Source organism: Vanrija albida (assembly GCF_041260175.1).
Source record: "Vanrija albida strain AlHP1 chromosome Unknown contig_2, whole genome shotgun sequence".
NCBI lineage: Eukaryota > Fungi > Basidiomycota > Tremellomycetes > Trichosporonales > Trichosporonaceae > Vanrija > Vanrija albida.
In genome coordinates, this window is record NW_027191421.1 from 2,671,828 (window position 1) to 2,696,235 (window position 24,408).

The 24,408-nt window shown below is 66.2% G+C and overlaps 11 protein-coding genes and 1 non-coding gene across 12 annotated transcripts; 5 read left to right on the forward strand and 7 right to left on the reverse strand.

Moving 5' to 3' along the window:
• Positions 1 to 162: 162 nt before the first annotated feature.
• Q8F55_002701 (uncharacterized protein) lies at positions 163 to 1,254 on the reverse strand (the record flags this gene model as incomplete). Its single annotated transcript, XM_069351293.1, has 2 exons — positions 163 to 880; positions 947 to 1,254. The coding sequence occupies 2 exons, from the start codon at positions 1,252 to 1,254 to the stop codon at positions 163 to 165; spliced, it is 1,026 nt and encodes a 341-aa protein (XP_069211679.1).
• Positions 1,255 to 1,583: 329 nt separating this feature from the next.
• Positions 1,584 to 3,631, reverse strand: Q8F55_002702 (uncharacterized protein; the record flags this gene model as incomplete). Its single annotated transcript, XM_069351294.1, has 7 exons — positions 1,584 to 2,501; positions 2,539 to 2,659; positions 2,697 to 2,849; positions 2,884 to 2,968; positions 3,063 to 3,097; positions 3,217 to 3,269; positions 3,389 to 3,631. 7 exons carry the CDS (start codon positions 3,629 to 3,631, stop codon positions 1,584 to 1,586), a joined length of 1,608 nt encoding a protein of 535 aa, XP_069211680.1.
• Positions 3,632 to 4,779: 1,148 nt separating this feature from the next.
• Positions 4,780 to 5,223, reverse strand: Q8F55_002703 (uncharacterized protein; the record flags this gene model as incomplete). The annotated part of the gene is made up of 1 exon (XM_069351295.1): positions 4,780 to 5,223. The coding sequence occupies one exon, from the start codon at positions 5,221 to 5,223 to the stop codon at positions 4,780 to 4,782; it is 444 nt and encodes a 147-aa protein (XP_069211681.1).
• A 410-nt stretch (positions 5,224 to 5,633) lies between these two features.
• On the reverse strand, positions 5,634 to 7,571 carry Q8F55_002704 (uncharacterized protein; the record flags this gene model as incomplete). Its single annotated transcript, XM_069351296.1, has 3 exons — positions 5,634 to 6,959; positions 6,995 to 7,399; positions 7,437 to 7,571. The coding sequence occupies 3 exons, from the start codon at positions 7,569 to 7,571 to the stop codon at positions 5,634 to 5,636; spliced, it is 1,866 nt and encodes a 621-aa protein (XP_069211682.1).
• A 777-nt stretch (positions 7,572 to 8,348) lies between these two features.
• Q8F55_002705 (uncharacterized protein) lies at positions 8,349 to 9,561 on the forward strand (the record flags this gene model as incomplete). Its single annotated transcript, XM_069351297.1, has 3 exons — positions 8,349 to 8,547; positions 8,589 to 9,394; positions 9,490 to 9,561. The coding sequence occupies 3 exons, from the start codon at positions 8,349 to 8,351 to the stop codon at positions 9,559 to 9,561; spliced, it is 1,077 nt and encodes a 358-aa protein (XP_069211683.1).
• Positions 9,562 to 10,145: 584 nt separating this feature from the next.
• On the forward strand, positions 10,146 to 12,032 carry Q8F55_002706 (uncharacterized protein; the record flags this gene model as incomplete). The annotated part of the gene is made up of 1 exon (XM_069351298.1): positions 10,146 to 12,032. The coding sequence occupies one exon, from the start codon at positions 10,146 to 10,148 to the stop codon at positions 12,030 to 12,032; it is 1,887 nt and encodes a 628-aa protein (XP_069211684.1).
• Positions 12,033 to 13,024: 992 nt separating this feature from the next.
• Q8F55_002707 (uncharacterized protein) lies at positions 13,025 to 14,956 on the forward strand (the record flags this gene model as incomplete). Its single annotated transcript, XM_069351299.1, has 4 exons — positions 13,025 to 13,233; positions 13,534 to 13,795; positions 13,846 to 14,181; positions 14,292 to 14,956. The coding sequence occupies exons 1-4, from the start codon at positions 13,057 to 13,059 to the stop codon at positions 14,954 to 14,956; spliced, it is 1,440 nt and encodes a 479-aa protein (XP_069211685.1). The 5' UTR covers positions 13,025 to 13,056.
• A 352-nt stretch (positions 14,957 to 15,308) lies between these two features.
• On the reverse strand, positions 15,309 to 16,855 carry Q8F55_002708 (uncharacterized protein; the record flags this gene model as incomplete). Its single annotated transcript, XM_069351300.1, has 3 exons — positions 15,309 to 15,931; positions 15,969 to 16,469; positions 16,504 to 16,855. The coding sequence occupies 3 exons, from the start codon at positions 16,853 to 16,855 to the stop codon at positions 15,309 to 15,311; spliced, it is 1,476 nt and encodes a 491-aa protein (XP_069211686.1).
• A 389-nt stretch (positions 16,856 to 17,244) lies between these two features.
• Positions 17,245 to 18,098, forward strand: Q8F55_002709 (uncharacterized protein; the record flags this gene model as incomplete). Its single annotated transcript, XM_069351301.1, has 3 exons — positions 17,245 to 17,901; positions 17,937 to 18,051; positions 18,094 to 18,098. The coding sequence occupies 3 exons, from the start codon at positions 17,245 to 17,247 to the stop codon at positions 18,096 to 18,098; spliced, it is 777 nt and encodes a 258-aa protein (XP_069211687.1).
• A 309-nt stretch (positions 18,099 to 18,407) lies between these two features.
• Q8F55_002710 (uncharacterized protein) lies at positions 18,408 to 19,566 on the reverse strand (the record flags this gene model as incomplete). Its single annotated transcript, XM_069351302.1, has 6 exons — positions 18,408 to 18,621; positions 18,686 to 19,019; positions 19,052 to 19,116; positions 19,150 to 19,266; positions 19,300 to 19,356; positions 19,394 to 19,566. The coding sequence occupies 6 exons, from the start codon at positions 19,564 to 19,566 to the stop codon at positions 18,408 to 18,410; spliced, it is 960 nt and encodes a 319-aa protein (XP_069211688.1).
• A 329-nt stretch (positions 19,567 to 19,895) lies between these two features.
• Q8F55_002711 lies at positions 19,896 to 19,990 on the forward strand. Its single transcript has one exon. It is a non-coding gene; the product is annotated as a tRNA-Leu (tRNA).
• Positions 19,991 to 20,834: 844 nt separating this feature from the next.
• Positions 20,835 to 22,974, reverse strand: Q8F55_002712 (uncharacterized protein; the record flags this gene model as incomplete). Its single annotated transcript, XM_069351303.1, has 4 exons — positions 20,835 to 21,528; positions 21,575 to 21,610; positions 22,226 to 22,783; positions 22,817 to 22,974. The coding sequence occupies 4 exons, from the start codon at positions 22,972 to 22,974 to the stop codon at positions 20,835 to 20,837; spliced, it is 1,446 nt and encodes a 481-aa protein (XP_069211689.1).
• Positions 22,975 to 24,408: the final 1,434 nt, after the last annotated feature.

A 24,408-nucleotide genomic window follows, 5' to 3' on the forward strand; every position in this document is an offset into this window, starting at 1 on the left:
AGCATGCCCAGCAGGGACTTTGAGGACTCATTAAGGTTGAGTGGTGGTGCTGGGTGGCCAAGGGAAGCATAGAAGGCAAGGGACGACGCAAGAAAGGCAAGGAGCACTGCTCAGTGGACGGCCAAAGCAGCACAATACATCTTGCCCAACGCACACCAGCGTCTACACAATACGCGCCAGTGGCTCTTTGCCATCGACCACACGCTCCAAGTTCTCAGCGGTGCGCTCCCACATCCACACCAGCAGGTCCTCGTACGAGTATCCCGAGTGCGGGGTGAGGATGACCTCTGAGCGAGGCGCGCCCCACTTGATGGTGCGCCAGCGCGAGTCGAACGGGAGTGGCTCGATTCCAAACACGTCGATGGCGGCGCCGCGAATCTTTCCCTTGTCCAGGACGTCAATGAGCGCGTCCTCGTCGACGATTGGCCCGCGGGCCGTGTTGACGAACAGAGCGGTGGGCTTGAGCCTGGCCAAGTCGTCCGCGCCGACAATCCCGCGGCTGCGCTCCGAGAGGACGAGGTGCACGCTCACAATGTCGGCGGTGGAGAAGAGCTCGTCCTTGCCCACGGCGGTGATGGAACCCTTGGGCAGGCCGACCTTCGCCGCCTGCTCGTCGGCCTTGTCCTGCGTCAGGTTGGTCGACCACGCGATGATCTTCTGCCCGAAACCCAGGCCGCCGATCTTGGCCACCTCGCTGCCGAGGTTCCCCAGGCCAACGAGGCCGAGGGTGAGCCCGAAGATGTTGGTGTTGAGCGGGTTGGCCCCGAGCCACTTGCCGTCTGGGATGAAGGCGCCGTCGCGCGGGATGTTGGTGGCGAGGGCGAGGATGAGCGCCCAGGTGTGCTGGACGGTGACACCGACGCCCGCAGGCGCCTTGGCCCTGGGCAACGTCAGTGCTTGCCCCTCACCGGCCGGCTTTCGCGCGGCTCACCGCGGCGGCACCCACGACGTCCCGGCCACGACGATGCCGCGCTCCTTTGCGGCCTCGGTGTCGATCCCGCGGTTGATGGTGCCGGTGGTGAGGATGATGCGGAGCTTGGGCAGCGCGGTGATGACGGAGCGCGGGAGGGGTGTACGCTCGCGCATCGTCACGAGGATGTCGAAGGGCTTGAGGCGCTCGATGAGCGCCGGCTCGTCGATCGACGGCAGGATCGTGTCCTTGAACACGGTGATGTCGGCCTTGGCGCGGATCGCGTCGGTGACATACTTGGCCGACAGGTCGTTGTAGTCGTCGAGGATGGCTATGCGGGGCATCGTGGGGGGTGGGGGGGGGGAAGGGGGGGTTGGTCGAGGAAGTCGCTTGGAATGTGTCGAGTTAAGTAGCGCGGCGCGGCATGTCGTCATGCAGAGTGGCTGTTTTGACATCTCGGATGTCGCCGACAGCGCAGTCAGGTCAGTCGGCAGACTGCCAACCAGTATCACCACGCCATGCACATGCCCCCCCCCTCATTCACCGACAGCAACTCGCATCCCTAAGCAAACAAGATTACACACGACGATTACTGCGACAGCCGCGATAATTGCGACAACTGCGACACACGCGACAAGAGAATCAATCTACAACCAAGCCAGCCGCGCTGCCGCTAAGCGGCGCCGGCGGCCACACTTGCGCGGCCCGACTGGGGCTGGCGCGACTCCTCGCGGCGGAGGAGCGACACCACAGGGCCCTGGTAGTGCTTGCGGGCGTTGACGACGTACCACACGGTGGCGATGGCGCCAAAGCCGGCAAACACGACGGAGGCATAGTTCATGCCGGGGGCCGTGACGGGGATGGCGACGGGGAAGCAGAAGAGCACAATGGAGAAGGTGATCCACACGACCGTGACAATGTTGACAAAGTAGCCGAAGAAGTTGCCAAGCGAGTAGGGCGCGTGCTGGACGAGCTTGCGGCGGCGGATGAGGGAGCAGAGGATGGGGAACGCGTACGAGCACCCGAGGCAGATTGTCGCCACGCCGGTGAAGGCGTTGAAGGCGGCCGACGAGCCGAGGTAGATGAGGCCGAGGAGGGCGCAGATAACCGTCGAGAGGGTGAGCGAGTGGACGGGGACGCCGAAGCGCGTGTTGACGCGCTTCCACCACTGCGAGCCGGGGATGCCGCCGTCGCGCGAGAAGGCCCAGGTGCAGCGCGAGGCGGCGGTGAGCGAGCCGATGGTCGCAAAGAGCCAGATGCCGAGGATGAGCGAGAGGAGGCCCATGGCCGCGTCGGCCGAGCGCGTCACCGTCTTGTACAGCATGGGCATGGGCTGTCCGCCGGCGCCGGCAATCTCGAGGAGCGGTCCGGGGTCGGGCAGGACGAAAATGATGGGCAGGAGGTAGACGAGGCCGGTGATGCCGGCCGCGACGACACTGAGCACCATGGCGCGGGGGACCTCGCGCTGCGCGTCCTTGACCTCCTCGCAGAGGGCAGCGACCATGCCGTAGCCGGTGAGCGTGTAGGCCGCCTGCAGGAGGCCGACGAAGAAGGCCCAGCCGTTAGGCCAGCCCGAGGTCGAGGCATCGAACTGGGGCGTCAGTGGCGCTCGAGTCTGGGTAACTCACATGGCTAAAGGCAAACTTGCCCGAGTTGCGCGTCTCGGCGCGCGCGAGCAGCGTGACGATGATGATGATGACGGCGCCGCCGGTCCAGTACAGGCAGACGGTGTTGAGTTTTTCCAGGTGGCTGGGGGTTAGGTGGGCCGACGGCGGCGCCGACTCACTCGTTGAAGAAGATGTTGATGCAGTACGAGAGCAGCAGCGCGCCCCAGTACACGAGGACCGTCTGCCACGCTGTCGGGACGTAGTCTTCGTGGAAGAGGGTGACGGCGGCGAGGATGAGCTGGGCGCCTCCGAAGGTGATGGACGCGGTGACGCTGGGCATCAGTCTCGGTCGGCGCACGCACTCACGTCCAGTTGCCGACGGCGCCGAACCAGCCAGTGAGGTAGGACGAGAAGGCCGAGTACTTTGGGGTGGATAGCATGGCGGACCAGTCTGCGGGGTCAGTGGCGCTCGTGCGGGCTACGGCCGGTGGCGGCTGCGGGGGGCTGCGGCGCCGCCGGCAGCGGCCACCGGCCGGGCCACTCACAGTACACGCCTCCGGAGGTAGGGTAGACCGAGCAGCTGGGATGGGGTCAGCCGAGATAGCTATACGCGGCGGGGTCTGGGCGCCGTGGCGCGCCTAGGCGAGCCTTGGCGAGGCGCGATAGCTTGTGGGGCCGGCGGCGCAGACGACGACGTACATTTCAGCGAGGGACGCGGCGATGCAGCACGACACGAGCGAGACGAAGATCCACTGGGGGTGTGAGCGGGGGTTTGGGGTGGGCTGGGGGTGGGTTGGAGCGCGTGCGTGCGTGCGAGCGTGCGCCGCTCACGCTCGCGCGGTCGCACGACCTGCCCCTCACGTCCACTCACACCATACAGAATCGTCACCGGCCCGCCGTCGGTGAGGGCGATGTAGAACGTCGTGCTGGTGCCGAACGGGACGGCCATGATGGCAAAACTCAGGCCCAGCACGGCCACCATGCCGAGGTTGCGGTTGAGCTCCTGCTTGTAGCCCAGCTCCTCGAGCTGCGCCGCCTCGCCGCGGTCATGGTACTTCTCCGACAGCTCGCGCACGTGTGCCGAGTAGGCGGCCTCCTTGTTGTCTTCAGACATGGTGGTGTAGGGGGTGGGGGTGGGGAGGGGGGCAATGCATCAGCAACTGCTGGCTTCTTAAGCGAGATGGACGACGGTGGGCCGCCGTTGCAGTGGCCACTCCCCTGGCTCGCGACCCGCGACTTGGCCCAAACACCTGATTGGAGCAAGGGCTTGGCCCGGTCGATATGATAACATCGGCTGTGGGGGCCAGGCCGAATGCCTCCCGGGGCAGTGGAGCTGCGGGATGCCGCTGGCCGCGCCGCTCGTTATGCCTGAACCCGTGGGTGTCTGGGTGCCGTGATGGCGGACGAGCCACGAGGCGGCTCGCTCCCCTGAAACATTCTGCCAGCCCGCCGCCACGCATTCTGCAATCGGTAAAGCGAGAATACGTCCCGGCTGGCCGGCTGCAGCCGTCCTCTCCTCTCCGTGGGTTTGGGAATGTGCGGTGGCCTGCCTGCTGCTGCAGCTCGTGCAGCCTGTGCCTGCTATTCGCTTCCGACTCGCTCGCGCATATCTGGCACAGGACGCCAAGTCCTCGTCCCCCACACGACGTTGGTAAAAGCCCAACAACTCGTACATGCCTCGCAGCCGCCTCTCCACGGGGCCCTATCGCGCGCGCCTGTATCTGCTCGATCTGCACTGCACGCCACGGGGGATTGGAAAATCCCGCGGCGACCTTGCAAACGAGTCAGGCGCCCGGCATAATCGTCGCCTCGGGGGTTATCTAGGGCAGGGGCTATGAAGCGACAAGCGATGGGTTGGGTTTTGTGTTTGACATGTGCTGCGACCGGCCAGGGGGAGGTCCATCTACGTGAGCTCGGGCCGCGCCGAGATATCGAGCGGGGGCGAGCGTCATTCTCATTCCGGCCTGAGACATGGCTTGGGGCTGGATTGGAAAAGGAAAGGACAAAGACGCATTCACCGTGCGCACGCCGGCGTGAGCGGTTAAGCCGTCAGTCAGCAAGTCGGCGCGTCGACGCCACGACGTCGATGCTCGCGTCCACCTCGTACATCAGACTACATTGCATCGTTTGAGCGCGCCCAATGGGACTGACCGGCTGCGTCGTGCGGCACTGAAAGTCGCGCACGCTGCGTGTCAGCCGGAGCTGGCACCGGCGCACCGGCACAGTCACGCCCCAGCCTAGCTCGCCGCTCCGCGGCTCGCTCTACAACTTGGCCTTGAACGCCGGCAGCTTGTCCTTCAGCCGGTTGCCCATCTCCCCTCCGAGCACCTGCAGCGCGCTCATCGGCCGCACCATGACCTCGAACTCGACGATCTGGCCGGCCTCGTCGAAGCGGATCAAGTCGATGCCCTTGAGCTTCTTGCCCTTGACGTTGGCGCTGAACTCGAGCACGACCGAGAGCCCGTCCGGCGTGGCCAGCTCGCGGTGGTACGTAAAGTCCTCGAAGATGGTGATGACGGTGCTGAGCGCGAGGATGAGGGCCGGGCGGGGCGTGTACGCGCTGTGGCTCATGGGCGAGCGGAACACGGCGTCGGGGTGCACGATGCTCTCGAGCTTGGACAGGTCGCCCGCGGCGACCATGTCGTGCCACGTCGCGAGGGAGCGCGCGGGGCCGGGCTGCAGCTTGGGCGGGGTGGGGGCGGGCATGGCGAGTGGGTGGTGCGACGACTTGCTCGCCGTTAGATATATCGGCGAGGCGAGCCGGCCAGCGCCAAGCGCCGCGGGTCCCCTCGTCATCTACGGGCCCCGCTTATGCCACCACGTGACGGGCGATTATCGGCGCGGCGAGCAGTGAGCGCGTGCTGCGTGGGGCAGGCGGCGAGGCGACGCCGAGAGGCGAGTGCGTGCGTGGGCGCGCAGCACCTCGCGTACTGGTGCATAGCGTCAAGCATGGTCATGGGCATGGTCATAAGGATCGCCTCGGCTCAGGCACTGCCACCGAACTGACCACCGAACTGACGCCGCTCAACCTGACTGCACCCGACGCCCCCTCGTGGCCCTCATGACAATCGTATGCTTATGCACGGTGGTAGTATACAACACTGGCGTTTCTATCTCTACAGCTTGGCCTTGGCGTACATCGGCGCGGGGGCAGCGCTGGCGCCCGCGCCCGCTCCCGAGCTCACCGGCGCTGCCGACGCGGCCCATACCCGCCCAATGACCTGCCTCACGTCCGTCTTGACCACCTTGCCCGACGCGTTGCGCGGCAGCGTTGGCAGGATGACGACGACGGCCGGGCGGGCCGCGTGCCGCAGGCGCGGCTGGGCAGCCGCGAGGATGTCGCTCGGCGTCGCGGTCGCGCCCGGCGCAAGCGTCACGGCCACGCCGACGAGCTCGCCCAACACGTCGTCTGGAACCGGTACCGCGGCGGCGTGCTCGACGCGCTGGTCCTCGCAGAGCGCGTGCTCGACCTCGGCGCTGGCAATGTTCTCGCCGCCGCGGATGATCATGTCCTTCTGCCTGTCGCCGATGGAGAGCCACCCCTCGGCCGTCATGGAGCCCAGGTCGCCCGTGTCGAACCAGCCGTCGCGCAGCGCCTTGGCCGTGGCCTCTGCGTCGCCGAGGTATCCCTTCATCACGTTGGAGCCCCTTACGAGGATGAGGCCGACCGTGTTGGGCGGGAGCTCGGCGTGCGTCTCGGGGTGCACGATGCGCACCTGCGTAAGCGGGAACGGCACGCCCACGCTCTTCGGGTTGGCGATGTAGTCGGCGCCGGAGAGGCACGTGATGATGCCGTTGGTCTCGGTCATGCCGTACCCGTTTGCGAGGGACGCTCCTGGCCATACGCGCTGGATCTCGCCAGCTAGCGAGGCGGGGGGCGGCGCGCCGCCGTAGTTGACCGACGAGATGGCGTGGCCAGCCGGCAGGCGGTCTGCCTTTTTAACGACCGACGTCGCGATGGCCGGCACGCCGCCGATGACGTTTACGCGCTCAGCGGCGATGAGGTCGAGTGCCGTGTCGACGTCCCACCGGCGCATGAAGACGACCTTTGAGCCAAACGTCATGGCCTTGACGAGCCACGACAGGCAGCCTGTCACGTGGAAGAGCGGGACGGGGACGAGCATGACGTTCTGCTTGGCCGGGGGGTCGAGGCGCGCCTGCGCGTCGGCGTACGACCCGCCCGCGCGGAGGGTCGCGCGCGCCGACGTGATGTTGGACGAGAGGATGTGGCTCAGCGCGCCGCGCTGCGTCACGAGCACGGCCTTTGGTGCGCTCGTCGTGCCGGAGGTGAAGAGGATCTGGCCGTCGGATTCGGTCGTGAGGTCGAAGCCCGCGCCCGACTCGATGGCCGCGACGTCGGCCGGTGCGGCGGCGACGTTGAGCTCGGCGATGCCCGCGCGCTGGGCGGCGGGGATGTGCGCGATCGACGACCACGAGAAGATCTGGCCGTCAGCCACGCCCCAGGAGGGCGACTTACAATGTGCTGGTTGCGAGCCGCGAGCCGCTTGGCGACCGGCACGATCTGCACCGCGAGCTTGCCGTCGACGAGGATGATCTCGGGCCGCGTAATGGTGAGGCAGTGCGCCTGCTGGCCGGGGTGCAGCGTCGAGTTGAGGAGGACCGGCACGCCGCCGAGCAGGTGGACGGCGATAAAGGCCACGACCCACTCGGTCGAGTTGAGCCCGCCGATGGCGACGCGGCTACCTGCGCGCAGCCCCCGGCCGCGGAGCCACGCCGCGAGGTCGACGGCGCGGGCCCGGATCTGCTTGTACGTCGCCGTCTCGCGGCGGCTTCCGGACGGCCCTGCTGGCGCCGAGACGAGCTCGCGGTCGGCGAAGCGCGCGAGCTGCGCGAGCAGGAAGGCGCGGAAGTGGGGCTGTTGCTGCGGCGTCAGCAACCTAGCCAAAGCCGCGACTCACGTTCTTCCACACGCGCTGGACGCGGCCGTCGATGAGCGCCTCGGCGACCTCCCAGCGCGAGCCGGGCGTGCCCGTCAACAGGAGGTCGCACTCGGCGATGGAGAGCTGGTGTCCGTGCTCCGTATGTGTGTCCATGGTGTGTGAGGTTGAGAAGTGAGACAGTCGCCGCCGGCATATGTCTACATCGTACACATATAGCGCTCGCTGGCGTTCGGCGTCCCCGCAAAGCTGCCACATGCCGAGGATACCGACTAGACGAGGCGAGCAGAGCTGCGCGGGGGGAACCCGCGGCCGATAAAAAAGGTTTGCTGGCCGAGGCGGGTGGGGTGGGTGGGGTGGCGTGGGCCGAGGGGGCGGCGGGTGCCACTTTGCCGCCGGTGTTGGTGCCTCGATGCCGAAAGCGTGCCGAACCCCGAGGGGCAGGGCTCGCAGGGCAGGAGGCGGGCCGGAACGAGGCGCGACGCTCGATGCATGTGATAGCGTTGGTGGTAGCTGCCGCCGGGAGTGAGGTGGTGCGGTATGCCATGCATCGTTGTGGTATGGAGGAGGGGGTGTGGGTGCGGGCGCGGGCTTGGGTGTGGGTGTGTGGAGGTCATCTGGCTGGGCCAGTGTCTGAACGCCCACCGTGCGCCGCGTCGGTGACTACTCTGCTCTGCGCTCTGCGATCAACAACCAGCAACCAGCACACATGCACCACCTACCAGCTTAGCGAGCAGCACGCCACAGCACGCAGGCCTCGCTCCAGCCCCAGCCGCTCCGTCGGCGCTTCTCCACGGCCCGGTCGGCTTCGTTTGACCGGCAGCACCACGCGACCCCACACCGGAGTCTGAGTCTTGGCGCGCGGGGCACCTCGGTCTCAACGCCGCGCCGCGCCGCCGCTTCCTCTCTCTCACTCACCGGCAGTCCGCAACCATGGCCGACGCTCCTGCTGACCCTGCTGCTGACTCTACGCGCCCCGCCGTGCCCGACGCCGGCGCCGCGCCCGGCCTGCCGCCCGTCACCCCAGGGTTCACGGATCACGTCTTTGCACGACCGCACGACGTCGAGCTACCGCTGCGCTTCTGGCCAGGCGGCGAGGGCACGCGGCCCTGGCTCATCTGGTTCCACGGCGGTGCGTCGGCGCGTCAGCGTCCTATCCTTGCTGACCTCCAGGCGGCTTTGTCGGCGGCAAGTGGTCGACGCCGCACGCGTGGATCGTCCCGGCCTTCACTGCGCGCGGGTACCACGTCGTGTCGGTCGGGTACCGGCTCGCGCCCGAGGCCTCGCTGTCCGACCAGCTCGACGATGCCGTGCAGGCGCACGCGTGGGCGGTGCAGCACCTCCCCGTCGAGGGTGGGCGCTGCGTCGCTGGCGGCGACTCGTCCGGCAGCATCCTCGGCCTGCTCGCGGGCTTTGCGTACTCGCCCCGCCCGGCCGCCATCCTCAACCTGTACGGCTGCGCCGACATGCTCGACCCCGTGTGGCGTGCGCCGCCGGCCGACGGGGGCGACAGCTACATGCTCAACCTGGGCGACGAGGAGCTCGAGCGCATGACGCGCGCCCGCGACCCCGCCGCCGCGCTCGTCCAGTGCCCGTGGGAGCACGAGATCCCGCCCGCCGTGCCGCTCGCCGCGACGCGCGCGCACCTCGGCCAGCGGGGCTTCGAGGTCGACGACGCGGTGCGCCGCCGCATCGACCTCGCGACGTACATGTACGCTCATGCGCGCCTCCCCGACGCGCTGTACCGCCGCGAGCGGTTCGGCAGCGAGGCGGAGATGCTCGCCGCTGCCGAGGAGCTGTCCCCGCTCCAGATGGTGCAGAAGGTGGAAACCTACCCCCCGACATACATCATGCATGGGACCAAGGACACGTGTGTGCCGCTGCGAGAGAGCACAGAGTTTGCCGCCAGGCTGCGCGAGATTGGCGTCGCCGTGGCCGAGGACTACCCCGAGGCGGGGCATGTGTTTGACACTTGGAGGGTGAGTGGTGCGGTCTTGCGGCATCTATGGCATCGGGTCGGGTGTTCGAGACTGCGCTGGTGGTCGTAGCGGCGTAGCATCGCTGACCGAGACAGAGCCCAGACGAAGACGGCTGGCAGCGACACGTCCCGCCCTGCCTCGACTTTCTCGACAAGCACGTCAAGTGATCGGCACACGCGCGCGCGCGCGACGCGCCTTGATTCCAGCTCGATGCACGCGTCGAGGAACGGCCGGGTTGGTATGTCTCAGCGAGGAGCAGTATGCCTCGGACGTAGAACCCTCTGAAAGCCGTAGATAGGGGGTCGTGGGCCGAAGGCGGAATGCCGAGCCGCGTCCACACCGAACGATTAGAACGCCACGGAACCGTGCCATATGCATATCCGTGGATCTCAAGCCTGCGGCCCAGCGAGCATGTATGACCGAGGCCATGTACGGCCGTTACTAGTTGGCAGATGTAGCGCATGGTTGTGTGTGGTCGTGGGTCGTGGCGCCGGCGGTGTTCGGTGTCCGGCGTTGCCCCCGACCGCCGGCTACTCGCGGCAAAAGGTGCGATGGGGCAAGATGGGCCTGGGTGTGCCGCGCTCCTCGTCGTCACTCGCTCTCCCACCAGCTGACCTCGCGGCCGTAAGAGTCTGGCTACTCTCGGGTGCGTCGTGCGTCGGGTCATGCTCACAGCGGCTACATATACACCGGATGGGGGCACACTCTCCCCGTCTCCCCATCACCAATCACCCCCTTCCCATCACACACAATGGCCCCCGCAACATCAACAACCGGCTTCTTCCAGGTCGAGCCCCAGCTCCCCAACGCGTGGGACGAGGACGCCACCCTCCGCCGCGCCGCCGACCTCTTCCTCCCCTCGTCGACCGTCAAGGCCGAGTCGTCGGACCTGCACTCGTTCGCTGCCGACGTCATCTCGCCCGAGATCTTCGCCGCCATCACCAACGCTGAGACCCAGCTCCCGTACCTCAACGGCGGCGGCTACACTGCTTTCGGTGCTCCCCAGGACGCTGCCACCCTCGTCACCAGCCCCGGATGGAACATCCTCCAGGACTTTGCCATCGCCTCGGGCTTCGTTCCCCAGGGCTACGACGCCAAGCTCGGCGGCTCGGCGCGTGTCATTGAGGCCCTCAAGATTGCGCTCTGGGCCCCCAGCTCGGCGCTCACGACGTGTCCCTCGGGCATGCAGGACGGCGCCATCGAGGTCCTCCGCAACCAGCTGAGAAACAACACGACCCCGCCCGGCTGGACCAAGGACCTCCAGGACACGCGCACAAAGGTCTTCGAGGCCGCTCTTGGCCGTCTGATGAACCTCGACCCCAAGAAGGCATGGACCTCGGGCCAGTGGATGACGGAGCGTGCTGGTGGCTCCGACGTCCGCGGCACTGAGACGATCGCCGAGTGGGTCGGCATGGGCGCCGACGGCGTCGACCTCAACGGCCTCCCCCTCGGCCCGTACTCGATCTCCGGCTTCAAGTGGTTCGCCTCGGCCGCTGACTGCGGCGTGTCCATCCTGCTCGCCTTCACGCCCAAGGGCCTGTCGTGCTTCCTCGCCCCCACGCGCAAGGTCGTCAACGGCAAGGTCAAGATCAACGGCTTCAGGTTCCAGCGCCTCAAGAACAAGCTCGGCACAAAGGCGCTCCCCTCGGCCGAGCTCGAGATCAAGGGCATGCGCGCCTGGCTCATCGGAGAGGAGGGCCGCGGTGTCGCCGTCATCTCGACCGTGCTCAACGTGACGCGTCTCCACAACGCCATCCGCACCGCCGGCTTCATGGGCCGTGGTCTCTCGGTCGTCCGCGCCTTTGCCCGCGTCCGCACCTTCCCCTCGCGCCCCGCGCCCAACAACTACCTCTACCACATCCCCCTCTTCAACAAGACGCTCGCGTCGCTCACGGTCCGCTACCGCGCCGACATGCTCGTGGCCACCTTTATTGCCGGCCTCCTTGGCGCCGTGTCGACCAACCAGCGCACCGTCGCCGTCCTCCCCACGTCGCACGAGGACAATGTCCTCCTCCTCCGCCTGCTCACCTCGGTCGCCAAGGCGTACACCACAAAACACGGCGTCGCCCACCTCCAGGAGTGCATGGAGGGCCTCGGCGGTGTCGGCTACCTCGAGAACAACGAGACGCCCCACCTCAACGTCGCCCGCATGTTCCGCGACGCCAACGTCTTCCCCATCTGGGAGGGCACCTTTGACGTGCTCTCGACCGACACGGTCAAGGTGCTCCGCGGCAAGCTCGGCGGCGAGTGCGAGGCTGCCCTCGGCCGCTGGATCAAGCAGGTGCTCGGCTCGGCCTCTGGCGCCGACCTGGCGCCGGCCAAGCAGGCCGTCCAGGCGCGCTGGGACGCGTTCGCCCGCTCCCTCCCGTCCGACAAGGACACGCTCATGCCGCACGCGCGCTACGTCGTCAACACGATCGGCGACATTGTCGCGGCGACGCTGCTCGTCGCCGACGCCGCGCGCGACGGCAACGAGGTGGCCGCTGAGATTGCCCGCCGCTTCATCACGGCCCAGTTCGCCCCCGACGACGTCAAGCCCGTGTTTGGCCAGACTGCCGGCGTGTCACGCATGGACCAGCTCATCGCGTTCGAGGGCGACAACGAGGTGCTCGGCAAGACGCAGCGCGCAAAGTTGTAGAGTGGCGCGGGCGTAGCGAGGGATAAGTCTGTATCTGCATAGGGAAGAGTCATAAAAGTTTAGTTAGCCACATGGATTGTATTGCACTGGGAGTGGGCAGTGGGTGGTTGCGGGGTGGGGATGTTGGCGGCGGCGGTCTCGGCGGCTCACTTCGGGATGATAAGGCGGGGCGGCGGGGCGGAGTGCGCCGGGACTTATCACGCCGGGCGGCGCAGAGCCGTCGGGCCATCGCGAGCCGTCCATCGACGGCGGCTTTGGGCGATCAGGATGCAAGAGCAGCGAGCTGAGCTGCGGATGGCACAATACGACACTGCAATGACGATTCATACGCCGGCGTCAAGGGCATTCCTCGTACTAGTGGCCACCGTTATAGGCATCTCGACTCTGGCATGCCCACCCACGTGCCCCACGTGCCCCAAGTGCCCCAAGTGCCCACAGCGCCACGTACAGCGCCGCAGCTGCCGCTCGTCCCGAGCAGCAAGGCAAGCAAGCGGGCAGACAGGGTCCGCGCGACGGAGCACGCCCGACGGGGACGCCAGGGCAACGAGACGGCGTCCCGAAACTACCCACCGAGCTGACCACCGTCTCGACAGAACAGTCTCGCTGCTCGCCGCCGCGGCCGCGCCAGCGCCGAAGATCGCGCTCCTCATACTTCCTCTGTGCACGCCATATCCCATCCCCATGCAAAATGAGCACCGAGCACGCAGGCGTCGTGCGCCTGCGCTTTTCCGCCCACGTCGCCTCGGCTTGGTTGGTCGGTGACCACGGCAACATAATTTTTCAGGGCAACGATGCCTACGTCAGTCGGCGAGTTGCGCGCGACGCTGCCTGCCCGCCTGTCAGCTCGAGCCAGACCGAGCCCTTACGCGCTCCTCGCGCGCGGCAGCGCTCGGTCAGGCAGGCAGGCAGTCGCACGAGCAAAATTTCCCTCCCCCGCGCAACGGGCGACCGACATGGCGTGCTCGTCGTGTTGGACCTGCTGATAAAAGCAACGACAAAGCCCCAGCCCACACCCACACACACAATGGCAGAGTGGCGCGACGACAAGAGCGACAGCACGGTACACGCCCCGGCCCCGCCCAAGGGCCAGGGCAAGAAGCGCTTCGGCGACGCCGAGGCGGGCGACGTGCAGGTCTCCGGAGCCGTGGTCCACGACGCGGTCTTTGGCGACATCGTCGAGCATGGGCCCAACTTCCGAGCTGTGAGTGTGCATACGGCGACCGGGGCCGGGGACCGGGAAGGGGCACGAGCAGGTGCACGAGCAGGCAGTACGGGCAGGAGCAGGGCTGTTATCTGCTTTGAGCGCGAGGAGAGGTCGACCGGGCTCCGGCGACCGGTCGTGGGCCGGGGCGTCCTGTCTATTCTGTCCTCTGCCGCCCTGCCGGCTGCGTCCTCCTCAAGCGGCACCTGTGAGGGGCCGAGCCCCCCTCAGCTCGGCGCGCACCCCCCTCACCCCCTCGCGCCTCGCTGCCCTCGCCGCTCGGCATGCTAACGCGCCCAGGTCGGCGGCTGGGGCGCCTTCGTGCTCATGACCAAGGCCAACCTCGGCCTCGGCGTCCTCGCCATCCCCGTCGTCTTCAGCACGCTCGGCATCGTGCCGGGCATCATCGTCATCGTCGTCATCGAGTGCATCCTGGTGTACTGCGCCAACTTTCTCGGCCCGTTCAAGATGAACCATCCAGAGGTGTACGGCCTCGCGGACGCCGGCTTCGTCTTCGGCGGGCGGTGGGGCAAGGAGATCTTCTACGTCATCTTCACTCTGTGTACGTGTTTAGCTGGCGCCGCGCACTCGCAGCTCGCTAACGCTCGCTAGTCATGGTCTTCTGTACCGCGTCGGCCATCGTCGGCGTTTCCACCGCGCTCAACGCAATGTCCTCGCACGGCGCGTGCACGGCCATCTTCCTCGCCGTCGCTGCTGTCGCAGGCTTCCTCCTCGGCAGCATCCGCACGCTCGGCAAGGTGTCGTGGGTCGGCTGGGCGGGCATCACGAGCGTCATGGTGTCCATCATCACGCTCACGGTCGCCGTCGGCGTCGAGGACCGGCCGAGTGAGGCGCCACGCACCGGGCCGTGGGATAAGAACTTCAAGGTGGCGGGCACGCTGTCGTTCTCGGACGCGATGACGGCGATTAACATCATCCTGTTTAGCTGTGAGTGTGTTGGGAAAGCCGGGTGGGGTGTGGCATGTGGCACTCGCCACTTCCCGCCGCCTCGCGGGCTCGCTTCGCTCGCCCGCTCGCCCACGGCGCTCACACCACAGCCTCCGCCACGCCCATGTACTTTGGCGTCCTGTCCGAGATGCGCGACCCGCGCCAGTACCCCAAGGCGGTGGCCGGCTCGCTCACCTTCCTCACGGCCGTGTACCTCATCATCGGGTCAGTCGTGTACCACTACTGCGGGCAGTACGTCGCCTCGCCCGCCCTCGGCTCGGCCGGCATCCTCATGAAGAAGATCTGCTACGGGCTCGCGTTCCCCGGCCTGCTGGCCTCGCTCACGATCTTCAACCACATCTCGGCCAAGCATCTCTTCGTGCGCATCCTCAGCGGCTCGCGCCACCTCACCGCCAACTCCTGGACGCACTGGTGCACGTGGCTGGGCTGCACTGCCGGGTCCGTTATTGTCGCGTACGTCATCGCCAGCGCCATCCCCGTGTTCGGCAGCCTCATCGACTTTATCGGCGCCCTGCTCTGCCCCCTCGTCGCTATCATCCCCGAGATCCTCATGTGGTGGCACGACAACGTGCGCCTGCGCGAGGAGCCGCTCACGACTCGGCTCCGCGCCCAGATGGTGTTCAACGCCTTCCTCCTCCTCGTGGCGGCGTATCTCACCGTCGCGGGCACGTACGCCGCCATCGTGGAGCTCATCCACACGAGCGTCAACACCGGCCCGTGGACGTGCGCCAACAACTCGGGGCGTTTGGACTAGGCGAGGGCTAGAGACTAGACATCTGTATAATATGCATTGCGGAACAAGCCATCGGCGCGGAGCATGCCGGGGGTGTCACTCACATGATGGGTTTGCTGCGACGCGGCCCGTCGAAGCGGGCGGTCGTGGCGGGACGTCGGTACCGCGGCTTATCAGCTGTGGGGTATCATCCATGGCGACATCCGACCCGCTCCTCCCCCACACCCCTCGCCCTCGGGCCGATACCATCGTTACAGCCCTGCTGGTGCTCCTTCGGCCTGCAATCATAGCCCTGCATGCTGCTGCTTCCTACTACGACGTCACTGCTGACCCAGAAACCCGTGTCACCCCCTGCCCCGCTACCGCTCCCCCGCTATACCGTCAACGCGGCCGCTTTCAGCACGGTAAACTCCTGCACGCCGTGCCCGATGCCGCCCTCCTTGCCGATACCGCTCTCCTTGATGCCGCCGAACGGGCTCTCGGCCGTCGTCGCGTTCGCCGTGTTGATCGCCACCGTGCCGCTCTCGAGCTGCTCGTAGCAGCGCCACGCGCGCCCAATGTCCCGCGTCCACACGTAGTTGGTCAGGCCCATGTCGGTGGCGTTGCACAGGTCGACGACCTCGGCCTCGGTGTCAAACTCGTAGATGCTCACGATGGGCGCGAACATCTCCTCGGCGTACACCTTGGCGTGGCGCGGCGCGCCCGTGATAATAGTCGGCTCGAAGTGGTTGCCCGTACCGAAGGGCTTGCCGCCCGTGACGAGGGTCGCGCCGTTCGAGACGGCGTCGGCGACGAGCGCGGCGGCGCGCTCGGCTCCACGCGCGGTCGTGAGCGCACCATTTGTGACACCCTCGTCGAGGCCGTGGCCAAACTTGAGCTGGGCAACGCGCTCCTGCACGAGGGTCGCGAACTTTGCCGCGATGGAGCGCTGGACGAACACGCGGTTCGCGCAGACGCACACCTGGCCTGCGTGGCGGAGCTTGTTCGCGATGAGGGCTGGGGTTTTAGCAGGGGCCCAGCTTCGCGCGCTTACCATCAGCCGCCTTGTCCAACTCGGCGTCCTCGAACACAACCCAGCCGCCGTTACCGCCGAGCTCGAGGGTCATCTTCTTGAGCGTCGACGCGCCCTGGCTCATGAGGAGCTTGCCGACGCCGGTCGAGCCAGTGAAGCTGAGCTTCTTGATGCGCTTGTCCTCGCACAGCGCCTTGCCGACCTCGGGCGTGGTAGCCGTCGAGGCCGGCACGACGTTGACGACTCCGGTGGGGATGCCGGCGCGCTTGCAGAGTACGGCGAGGGCAAGCGCCGTGGTGGGGGTCTCGGGTGAGGGCTTGATCACCATGGTGCAGCCTGCCGCGAGGGCCGTCGTGAGTTTGCGCAGGGCGATGACGAGGGGGAAGTTCCACGGGCACAGCAGTGCCACGGGGCCAACGGGCACGCGCTGCGTGAAGAAGCGGAGCGAGGGGTTGTCGTTGGCCTTGATCGTCTCGCCCACGATACGCTCAGCCTCGCCGGCCATGAACCACGAGTACGTGGCTGGGGTGAGCTGGTGCATGGGGGGTGTACTCACCAGCGTAGTCGACCTCTGCGCGGGCCTCGGGCAGCGCCTTGCCCGACTCCATGACGAGGAGCTGGGCGAGGTCCTCCTTGTTCTCGCGGACGAGCTCGTCGAGCTTGAGGATCATGCGCGCGCGCTGGCGTGCCGAGATGGCCGCGAAGGCTGGGAACGCGGCGGTCGCCGCTGCGACGGCCTTGTCCGTGTCGACGGCGTCCATGGCCGATACGCTGGTCCAGACGTCGCCCGAGCCCGGGTCGCGCACGTCGAAGCGCGCGCCCGTGTGCGACTCGACCGGCTCGTCGTTGATCCAGCCCGTCGTGAGCAGCAGCGACGGGTCGGCCAGCTTGAAGTTTGTGTGGACCATTGTGTGTGTGGGGCGGGCGGTGGGCACGAACGGGGGCGTTCAAGAGCTAGTGTAGTGCTCTCTGCGGGATTTTGGTCGGTTTCGATCACTTGATCTCTTGTCGCCGTCGGGCAGTCGGCAACGCGGGAGTCGGGGTGTTAAGAGGGAGAGAGAGTAAGCAAGAGAGAGATGCTTTGCCTCGTAATAATCTCTGTGTCGTCGGTGGTGTCCGAATGCCGCAATGCCTTGGCCCGATAAAACTCACCCGCGCCGCTCGGCAACTCGCTGGGGCTTACCCGAGCTACTCTTGGCCCCCGCCGCCGCCGGCAGTAGCATCCTTGCTATAACTCGCCCAACATCCAGTCCCCGGACTTGTACTCTTCCTCGTGACACCCCCCAGCAGCAGCACAATGGCCTCCTCCAACCTCCTCACCAACCAGCGCCTCCTCGTGACCGGTGCCGGCTCGGGCTTTGGCGCGCAGATCTCGCGCCAGGCCGTCGACGAGGGAGCAAAGGTCATCCTGCTCGACATCTCGCCCGCGGGGCAGGACGTTGCCGACGAGCTCAACGCCAAGGTCCCCAACTCTGCCGTCTTTGTCAAGGGCAGCGTGACCGAGGTGGCCGGATGGGAGGCGGCGCGCGACGCGGCCGTCAAGGCCTTTGGCGGCGTCGACGCCGTCGTCAACAACGCCGGCTGGAGCTACCACACCAAGCCGACGCTGACCGTCACGCTCGAGGAGTACAACAAGACTTTTGACATCAACGTCAAGTCCATCTTCCTCTCGGTGCAGGTCATTGTCCCTGTCATGATCGAGCAGGGCACCGGCGGCGCGTTCGTCCAGATCGGCTCGGTCTCGTCGCTCCGCCCCCGCCCCGGACTCACCTGGTACGCTGCGTCCAAGGGCGCCGTGAGCACCGTCGCAAAGGGCCTCGCGACCGACTTTGCCGACAAGAACATTCGCTTCAACACCATCCTCCCTGTCTTGACGCCGACTGGGTTGATGAGCCAGTTTGTCGGCGTCGACCAGAACGAAAAGGACCAGCACGAGAAGTTCACCCACAACATTGTGAGCGTGCCCGCCGTTCCCCGCTGACGCTCCAGCCCCTCGGGCGCTTGGGCAAGCCGCAGGACATTGCCGAGGCCGTCATCTGGCTCTCGTCCCCGCGCGCGCAGTTCATCACCGGCGTCGAGCTCCCCGTCGACGGCGGCAGGCACAGTGAGTCGAGTGGACGGCAGGTGGCCGTGCTAACCGCCGCAGTCTAATGGTTTACCCGGGGACAGTAGCAGCGCGCAGTCTGAAGATGATACAAAGATGCATGGGATATGGGAGCGTTGCGGCGACGATGTACATGCTGCTGCACACCGCTCTGAACACTTCTGCATCGTCTCGTACTTGCTACAGCTTTCAAACGCAGGACACCCTCACTCGCCCCTGCCCAACTCGTCCGTCACGATAGCCGAGGCGCATTGCCCCGGACCGGGCCGGTCGCCGACTTCGGGGTCCCACCGCACCTCCCCCACCCTGGCACCCTGCCCCATCTGCACACCCGCCGAATCAGCGCGTCCGCTGGCCTACAGCACGGCCTGCGCATTGGCCGGGCTCGCGATGCCCCCAGGGACGTTGAGGGCCACAGACGTGAAGAGGAACGTCCAGCGCCCGAGGCGCGCGCACTCGGCTGCCAGGCCGCGCAGGTCAAACGTCTCGCCTATCGGGAGGCCCCAGCCGCCCAGGAAGACCTCGTGCAGGCTTGGCCTCGAGACGGGCGGCCAGGCCTCGTACGCCATGCTGCTGGGTCAGCCGAGCCGGCGATTGCCGACCCCCCTCCCTCGGGCCCGCTTGCCCCACTCACGCGTCGCTCGCCACGGCAGCGAAGCCCCTGTCCCAGTGCCAGCGCATGGCCTCCTCGCCCGTCTGGACGCCGATGCACGCGTTGACCTTGCGGAACGCGAGCCCCTTCTTCTCCTCGTCGCTGAGGGCCGCGTACGCCTCGTTCCAGCCAGTGTAGATGAGGAGGATGTCGCCACGGCGGAACTCTACGCCCTGGGCGGCCGCGCACGCATCCAGCAGCGACACGGGAATCGGCGTGCTGTTGTCCAGGTGCGACAGCTCGCCGCCGTGCGTCTTGACGTGCCGCGAGATGTCGAGCAAGTGCGCGCGCGACGTGATGGGCTTGCGGGCGAAGTCTGGTGTCAGCGGTGCAGGGGTCTAGACGCACTGTCAATCCCCAGCTTCATGTTCGCCGGGTCCGTAGCCTCCGCGTACGTCATGCCGTTGTAGTGCCTACCGTCAGCGCCGACAGCCTACCCCACGCACACATGCTGCCCCGGTCCATGGTAGTTCTGGTACGGGTAGTGCTTGAAGCCGTCCCACTGGGTCGAGCACTGCGTGTTGAACGAGAGCTGGTCGTCGTTGGCGTGGCCCTTCGCGATGCTAGCGTCAGCACCGTCCCACCTCACCACTCACACCTCGCGTTCGAGCCCCTTACGCGTCGGGATCGTGGGCGCCATGTCGAGCGGCATACTGGCGTCAGTGAGCGCACGCTTTCCCTGCAACCTACTTCAGGTTGACGACAATCCCGTCCTTGACCTCGCACCCGGCCGCGGCGACGACGTCCGGCGTGATGAGGTTGAGCCGGCCCAGCTCGTCGTCGGGCCCGTACAGCCCCCACGCGTTGAACGGCGGGCCGGGCCGCGCGAGGGGCAGGTCGGTGAACGCTGGCTGTGTGGTCATTGCGGCGCGGGGTTGGGCAGTGTAAACGTGGGCTGTTATATCGTCAGCAGCAAGTGTCGGTCGCCGCAGTTGAGGGACCATCGGCCAGCGCCGAGGTCAAGTGATCAGGCATGCGTGCCGCGGGTATCCGCCAGCGGTATGTTGCCGAAGGACACCCCCGCGGGGCGACAACATGCCCCAGAGATGGCTGTGTACACGTTTGCTTGCGGAGGTGCGCCAGCACATCCTTTACAAGATTGATCACACACACTGATCTCCAATTTGTGTGCATGTCTCGCGATGATGCTCAAAAGCAAGGCGCCGAATGAGGAAAGCACCACCGAAAAGTCGGCTAGATGGCCGAGTGGTCTAAGGCGCTGTGTTCAGGTATCTTGAAATTTATAACCGCAGTCTTCGGGCGTGGGTTCGAATCCCACTCTAGTCAATTATCATTTTTTCTAATCCCTGGGATCACCTGGGATTAGGGGTTTGTTAATGGGGCTCCACCGGCTCCATCCCTCTTTTGCTCCTCCACGACCACCATTCTCCCCTCTCAACACTCACCACAAACCCCCACCCGACTCCCACAGCGTCATCGCCCACGCGGCGAGAATCGTGCGGAACATGGTAGCGCAGAAGAGCGCTTCCCGTTCCCGGGCGCACCCGTGTGGGCCAGCATGCGGCCATACGGCGGCGCCGACGGCCGCGACGCGCTCCGAGGGGGGATGGGCGGCCCACTAGGTCGACTGTGGTGAGGATGCTCAGAGCTGCGTGGAGCGTCTGCGCGCTGCCGTGTACGCGGCGCGCGGTCAGGTTGTGGCGAGGGGGTGGACTCACTAGCGCGCGTCGAGGTGGGGGGGGGGGGGGGACATTGAAGACTGTGCGGTCGCTTCTTATCAGCTGGGGGGTGCCGACGGCCCAGCACCGTCCTGCTGTGAGGGTTGGGCGCCGGAGTGGGGCGTGGGATTGGGACGCGTGTGGGGCAGTCTGGGAGGATGGGGAGCCGGGTTAGTGGGTGGTGGGTGTGTGTGTGTGGGGGGGGGGGGGGGTGTGTGTGTGTGGTGGGCGTTGCTCAGGCTGGACGCCCTTTTGAACTGTCATAAACACCCACTTGCGGAGTGCACACTCGCAGGTGAACCACGCTGAGCGTCATGGAACGCACTGACGAGCTCACGATGTGACTACCCCCACTGGTGCCGCGGTCAACAATGGCGCTATACACACGATACATGGTCCATTACTTGCAGGGGACGACGACTTGCTCGGCGCCCAGTGGCCCTCCTGACAGATCAACTGCGCTCCTTCTTGCTGGCGCTGCGCGCCTGGTGGAGCGCGACGCTGAACAGGTGCGCCCACTTGGACTTGTCGGTGCCGGCCTGGTCGTAGGAGGAGCAAACGGCCCAGTAGTACCCGCGGCAAATGAGCGGCATGGCCGCGAGCGGGATGCCCTTGGGCTCGAGCGCCACTTCAATCCACGAGGTGCCCGGGTGCACGTGCGCCGAGTCGTACCAGAAACTCTGTGTGTCCAGGAACGACCCGCAGCCGCAGGGGAAGGATCCGTAGGGGAAGTCACGGATCAAGGGATTGGCCTCCCAGGGGCAGGCGTGGTCCTCCTCCTTGACGGTTGCTTGGGTGGCTACGGCCACCATGGCGAGTTTGGGGTCGTCGAGAGTGCTGGCGAGCACGAAGGCCTCGAGCGCAAAGTTGCGCGGGGCATGAGGGAAGAGGAAACTCGCCTGGAAGGAGGCCACGAGCATCCTGGTCCCGGCCGCGCACTGCCACTTGTCCAGGAGCGTTGCGAGGTCCACAAGAGCTTTGCACAGCTCGATAGGGGGGATCGACAGCCACTCTGAGGGAAGCTGGGAGTTGACGACAAGGCCGAGGAAGGCGGCGATCGTGTCGCCGCGCTTAAGGCTGGCGTCGGTTAACCCCATGAGGCGGGGGCCGGTGTTGACGCAAAGCTTCGCATCACGGAGCACTGGGCTGGGTGGGTGAGCATGGCCGCCGAGTGTTGGGGAAGGGGGCTCACCTGGCTGCGAAGAGGTGAACTCCGTCGACACGGAAGCTGACGTTGTCCGATAACACGAGCTCGAAGTCACCCTCCTTCCAGAGGGGTGCGTCTTGGGATCGGGGTCGGGGGTGGGCGTGGGGGTAGGATTCGGAGTGTCCATGGTGTGGGTGGATGTGGTGGGTGGAATGGGAATGGGTGGAATGGGAATGGGAGGATGGGGAAACGACAACTGAATGCCCCTCCCCGCTGACTTATGTATGCGCCGTGGGCAGAGCGGTGCGAGGTTGGCTTGCGTGCCGGGCAGGCGAGGGGTGTGTGTTGGCCAGCCAGGATTCTGGCAGCAGTTTGGTGGGTGCGCGACAGCAGCGTTATCAGGACCCCAGTCGCCTGCGAGGCACGAAGCACGGTGCTTCATCCCCCAACTCGACGGCGCCACTCACACAGTTCCCCCACAATCCACTGCATACAACAACACACTGCGCCCCCTCATCCTCTGCGACGTACGACAGGAACTGGACGAGGGAACCCCCAGCACCAGCTGGCTGTCCATCTCTATTTCCTTTCACGTGCCGGCCCCGCCCACTGGCTGCCCACCAAACGTGTCGTCGCCGTCGTCTCTCTCGTCCCTTAACCAACACGCGGCGCCCTTCCCATCCCACCGCCCACTACACCCTCTTTGTCGCCTTGAGAACCATACCGGAGAAGAAGGCGCCCCACCAATACCTGTTGCTCGATGCCTTGTCCCACGAGCGCCGCAGGGCCCAGCGGTACACGACGGGGATGAGCTGGTCCGTGGCGGGGGGCATGAACCCAGGCACGAGGGTCTCCTGGGCGGCCTCGTCATTATCGCCGAGGCTCAGTCCGAGCCCGTTGGCAGGTGGGAGCCAACTGCGGTGTATCGCCGCCTGGCAGAGGTCGACGTTGCCGAGCGCCGCGCCGACGAGGAAGGCGAGCACGACGTGGTTTGTCGGGAGGTTGGGTTCGGCCTCGAGCCGCTCGGAAAAGCACGCGCCGAGGGCGTCGAGGCATCTCTCGCCAGCGTACCGCCTCATAAACTCGACCAGCTTGGCGAGGTGGGTCCAGTGGTCGCGCACGTCGTGCGCGTCCCACAGGCCGTCGAGCGAGCGGAAGCGCAGGAAGACGAGGAACGCGTGCAGCGTGTGCGAGTCCTCGACCTCCTCGTCGTAGAAGGTCATGTGCTGGCCTTTCCGTCCTCGGAGCGCGGGGCTGGGATGAGCGGGGGAGACGGAGCGCACCCACCAAGCATCGTAAAGTGCCCCAGCGTGGACGACGAACCGGACGTGGTCGGAGGCTACGAGCTCGACGTCGAGCAGCGTCGCCTCCCGATCCCGCGGCACCGGGGGCGCGCAGCAGTGGTTGGGGAGCATGCGGAACGAGCTCGTAACGATGGAGGACATGGGTGGCGAGGGTGATCATGCGCTGGTATCCGATCGAGATGGGACTTGATATCCCCGCTGTCGTCGGCGAGAACAATAGGCGCTGGTGGCGTGGCACTGATCGCGGCTGCTTGGCATGAGGCTCATTGTGCTCCGGGCCGAGGAGTCAGCATCAAGAAGGTTCAAGTCAGTGCTGGGACAATGATGCATTGGTGGTGGGTGTCGTCGTCGGTAAGATCTGAGCTGATGCTGATGCCGGGTGGCAGCTCGCTGACGGCCTGCAGTTCATGAGACGACAGGACGGAATCGCAGATACATAGTGTCCGCGTCGTGTTGTGCCACCTTTTGGGTATGTTGGCGCAGTCGTCTCATGTGGGCTCATGCGCTCACTCACCTGACACCGGGGCTGTTCACTGTTCCTCCACGCACCCTCCTGCTGCCGCGATTCAGTATCGCGGCTGCTGGGGAACGTGGACCTGAAAGAGCGGGGATGGCTCCGGTCGGCAAACACCGGGGGATCCTTGACCGTCCTTCCATCCCTCCTTCCCAGTCACCTCGGGCCCATCGTCGCACATCCATTCAGTCGGCAAGCATCGCGCGAGTGAATGTTATCGCGCGTGCTAGCATGCAAGACGTGTGCCGGAGTCTACCGCGCCATGATGCCGTGGTCGTATGGAGCCGTTCTAAAAGCAGAACGGCCGAGCCGGAACCATCATGGCCCAACACGAAACGCCCACAATCCAATATGGTGCCCCTGCAAACCCAAACTCAAACGCGACACCAACCACAACGAGAAGGTGTGCGTCGCGCCGGCGAGTATTCTCGGCGCTCCCCGGCTCCGCAGACGCCGTCGCCGCAGGCGATAACGTCAAGTCCGGTGCCGGGGGAACCAATCGCAGCGTCGGCGTGCATGAGCACTCGGGGCAAGTGCTATCGGTTGGGTCAGCAGCACGGCACACGCGCGCAAGCAATTCAGTACCCCGTCAAGCTCGCTTGGGGCGTGGCGCCAACTCTAACGCGCCGCGGTCGCCATCTCGGCTACCTCCGATGTCATCGTCCCCCAGGACCACGCGGAGACGTGAGCTGGGTGTGCAATCCCGGGGTGGGTGCTCTATTTCCGGGTATCAGCTCTGGTCGGAGTGGAGGGGGCTGTCTGAGCCGTCACTGTTGGCGCCCAGGCGGAGTGGGCGGGCGGGGTGGCCACAGGCCGACACCCGGCCGTATGTGCGCTGCTGCAGGCGCCGAGTCGCGTGCGAGCACCACACGCAACCACCCACACACCCACTATCTGTGCCCTGGCGCCGGGCACAGGCACCGAATGCTGACGTTGACGCTGCCGCGCGCGGCTGGCGGCTGTGGCTGGTGGAGGCCGAGCACGCTCTCCTCCACCTCCTCACCCGGCTCAACCTACAATCAAACCAGCCGAGCACGACTAGCCGGCGACAAGTGCACCAT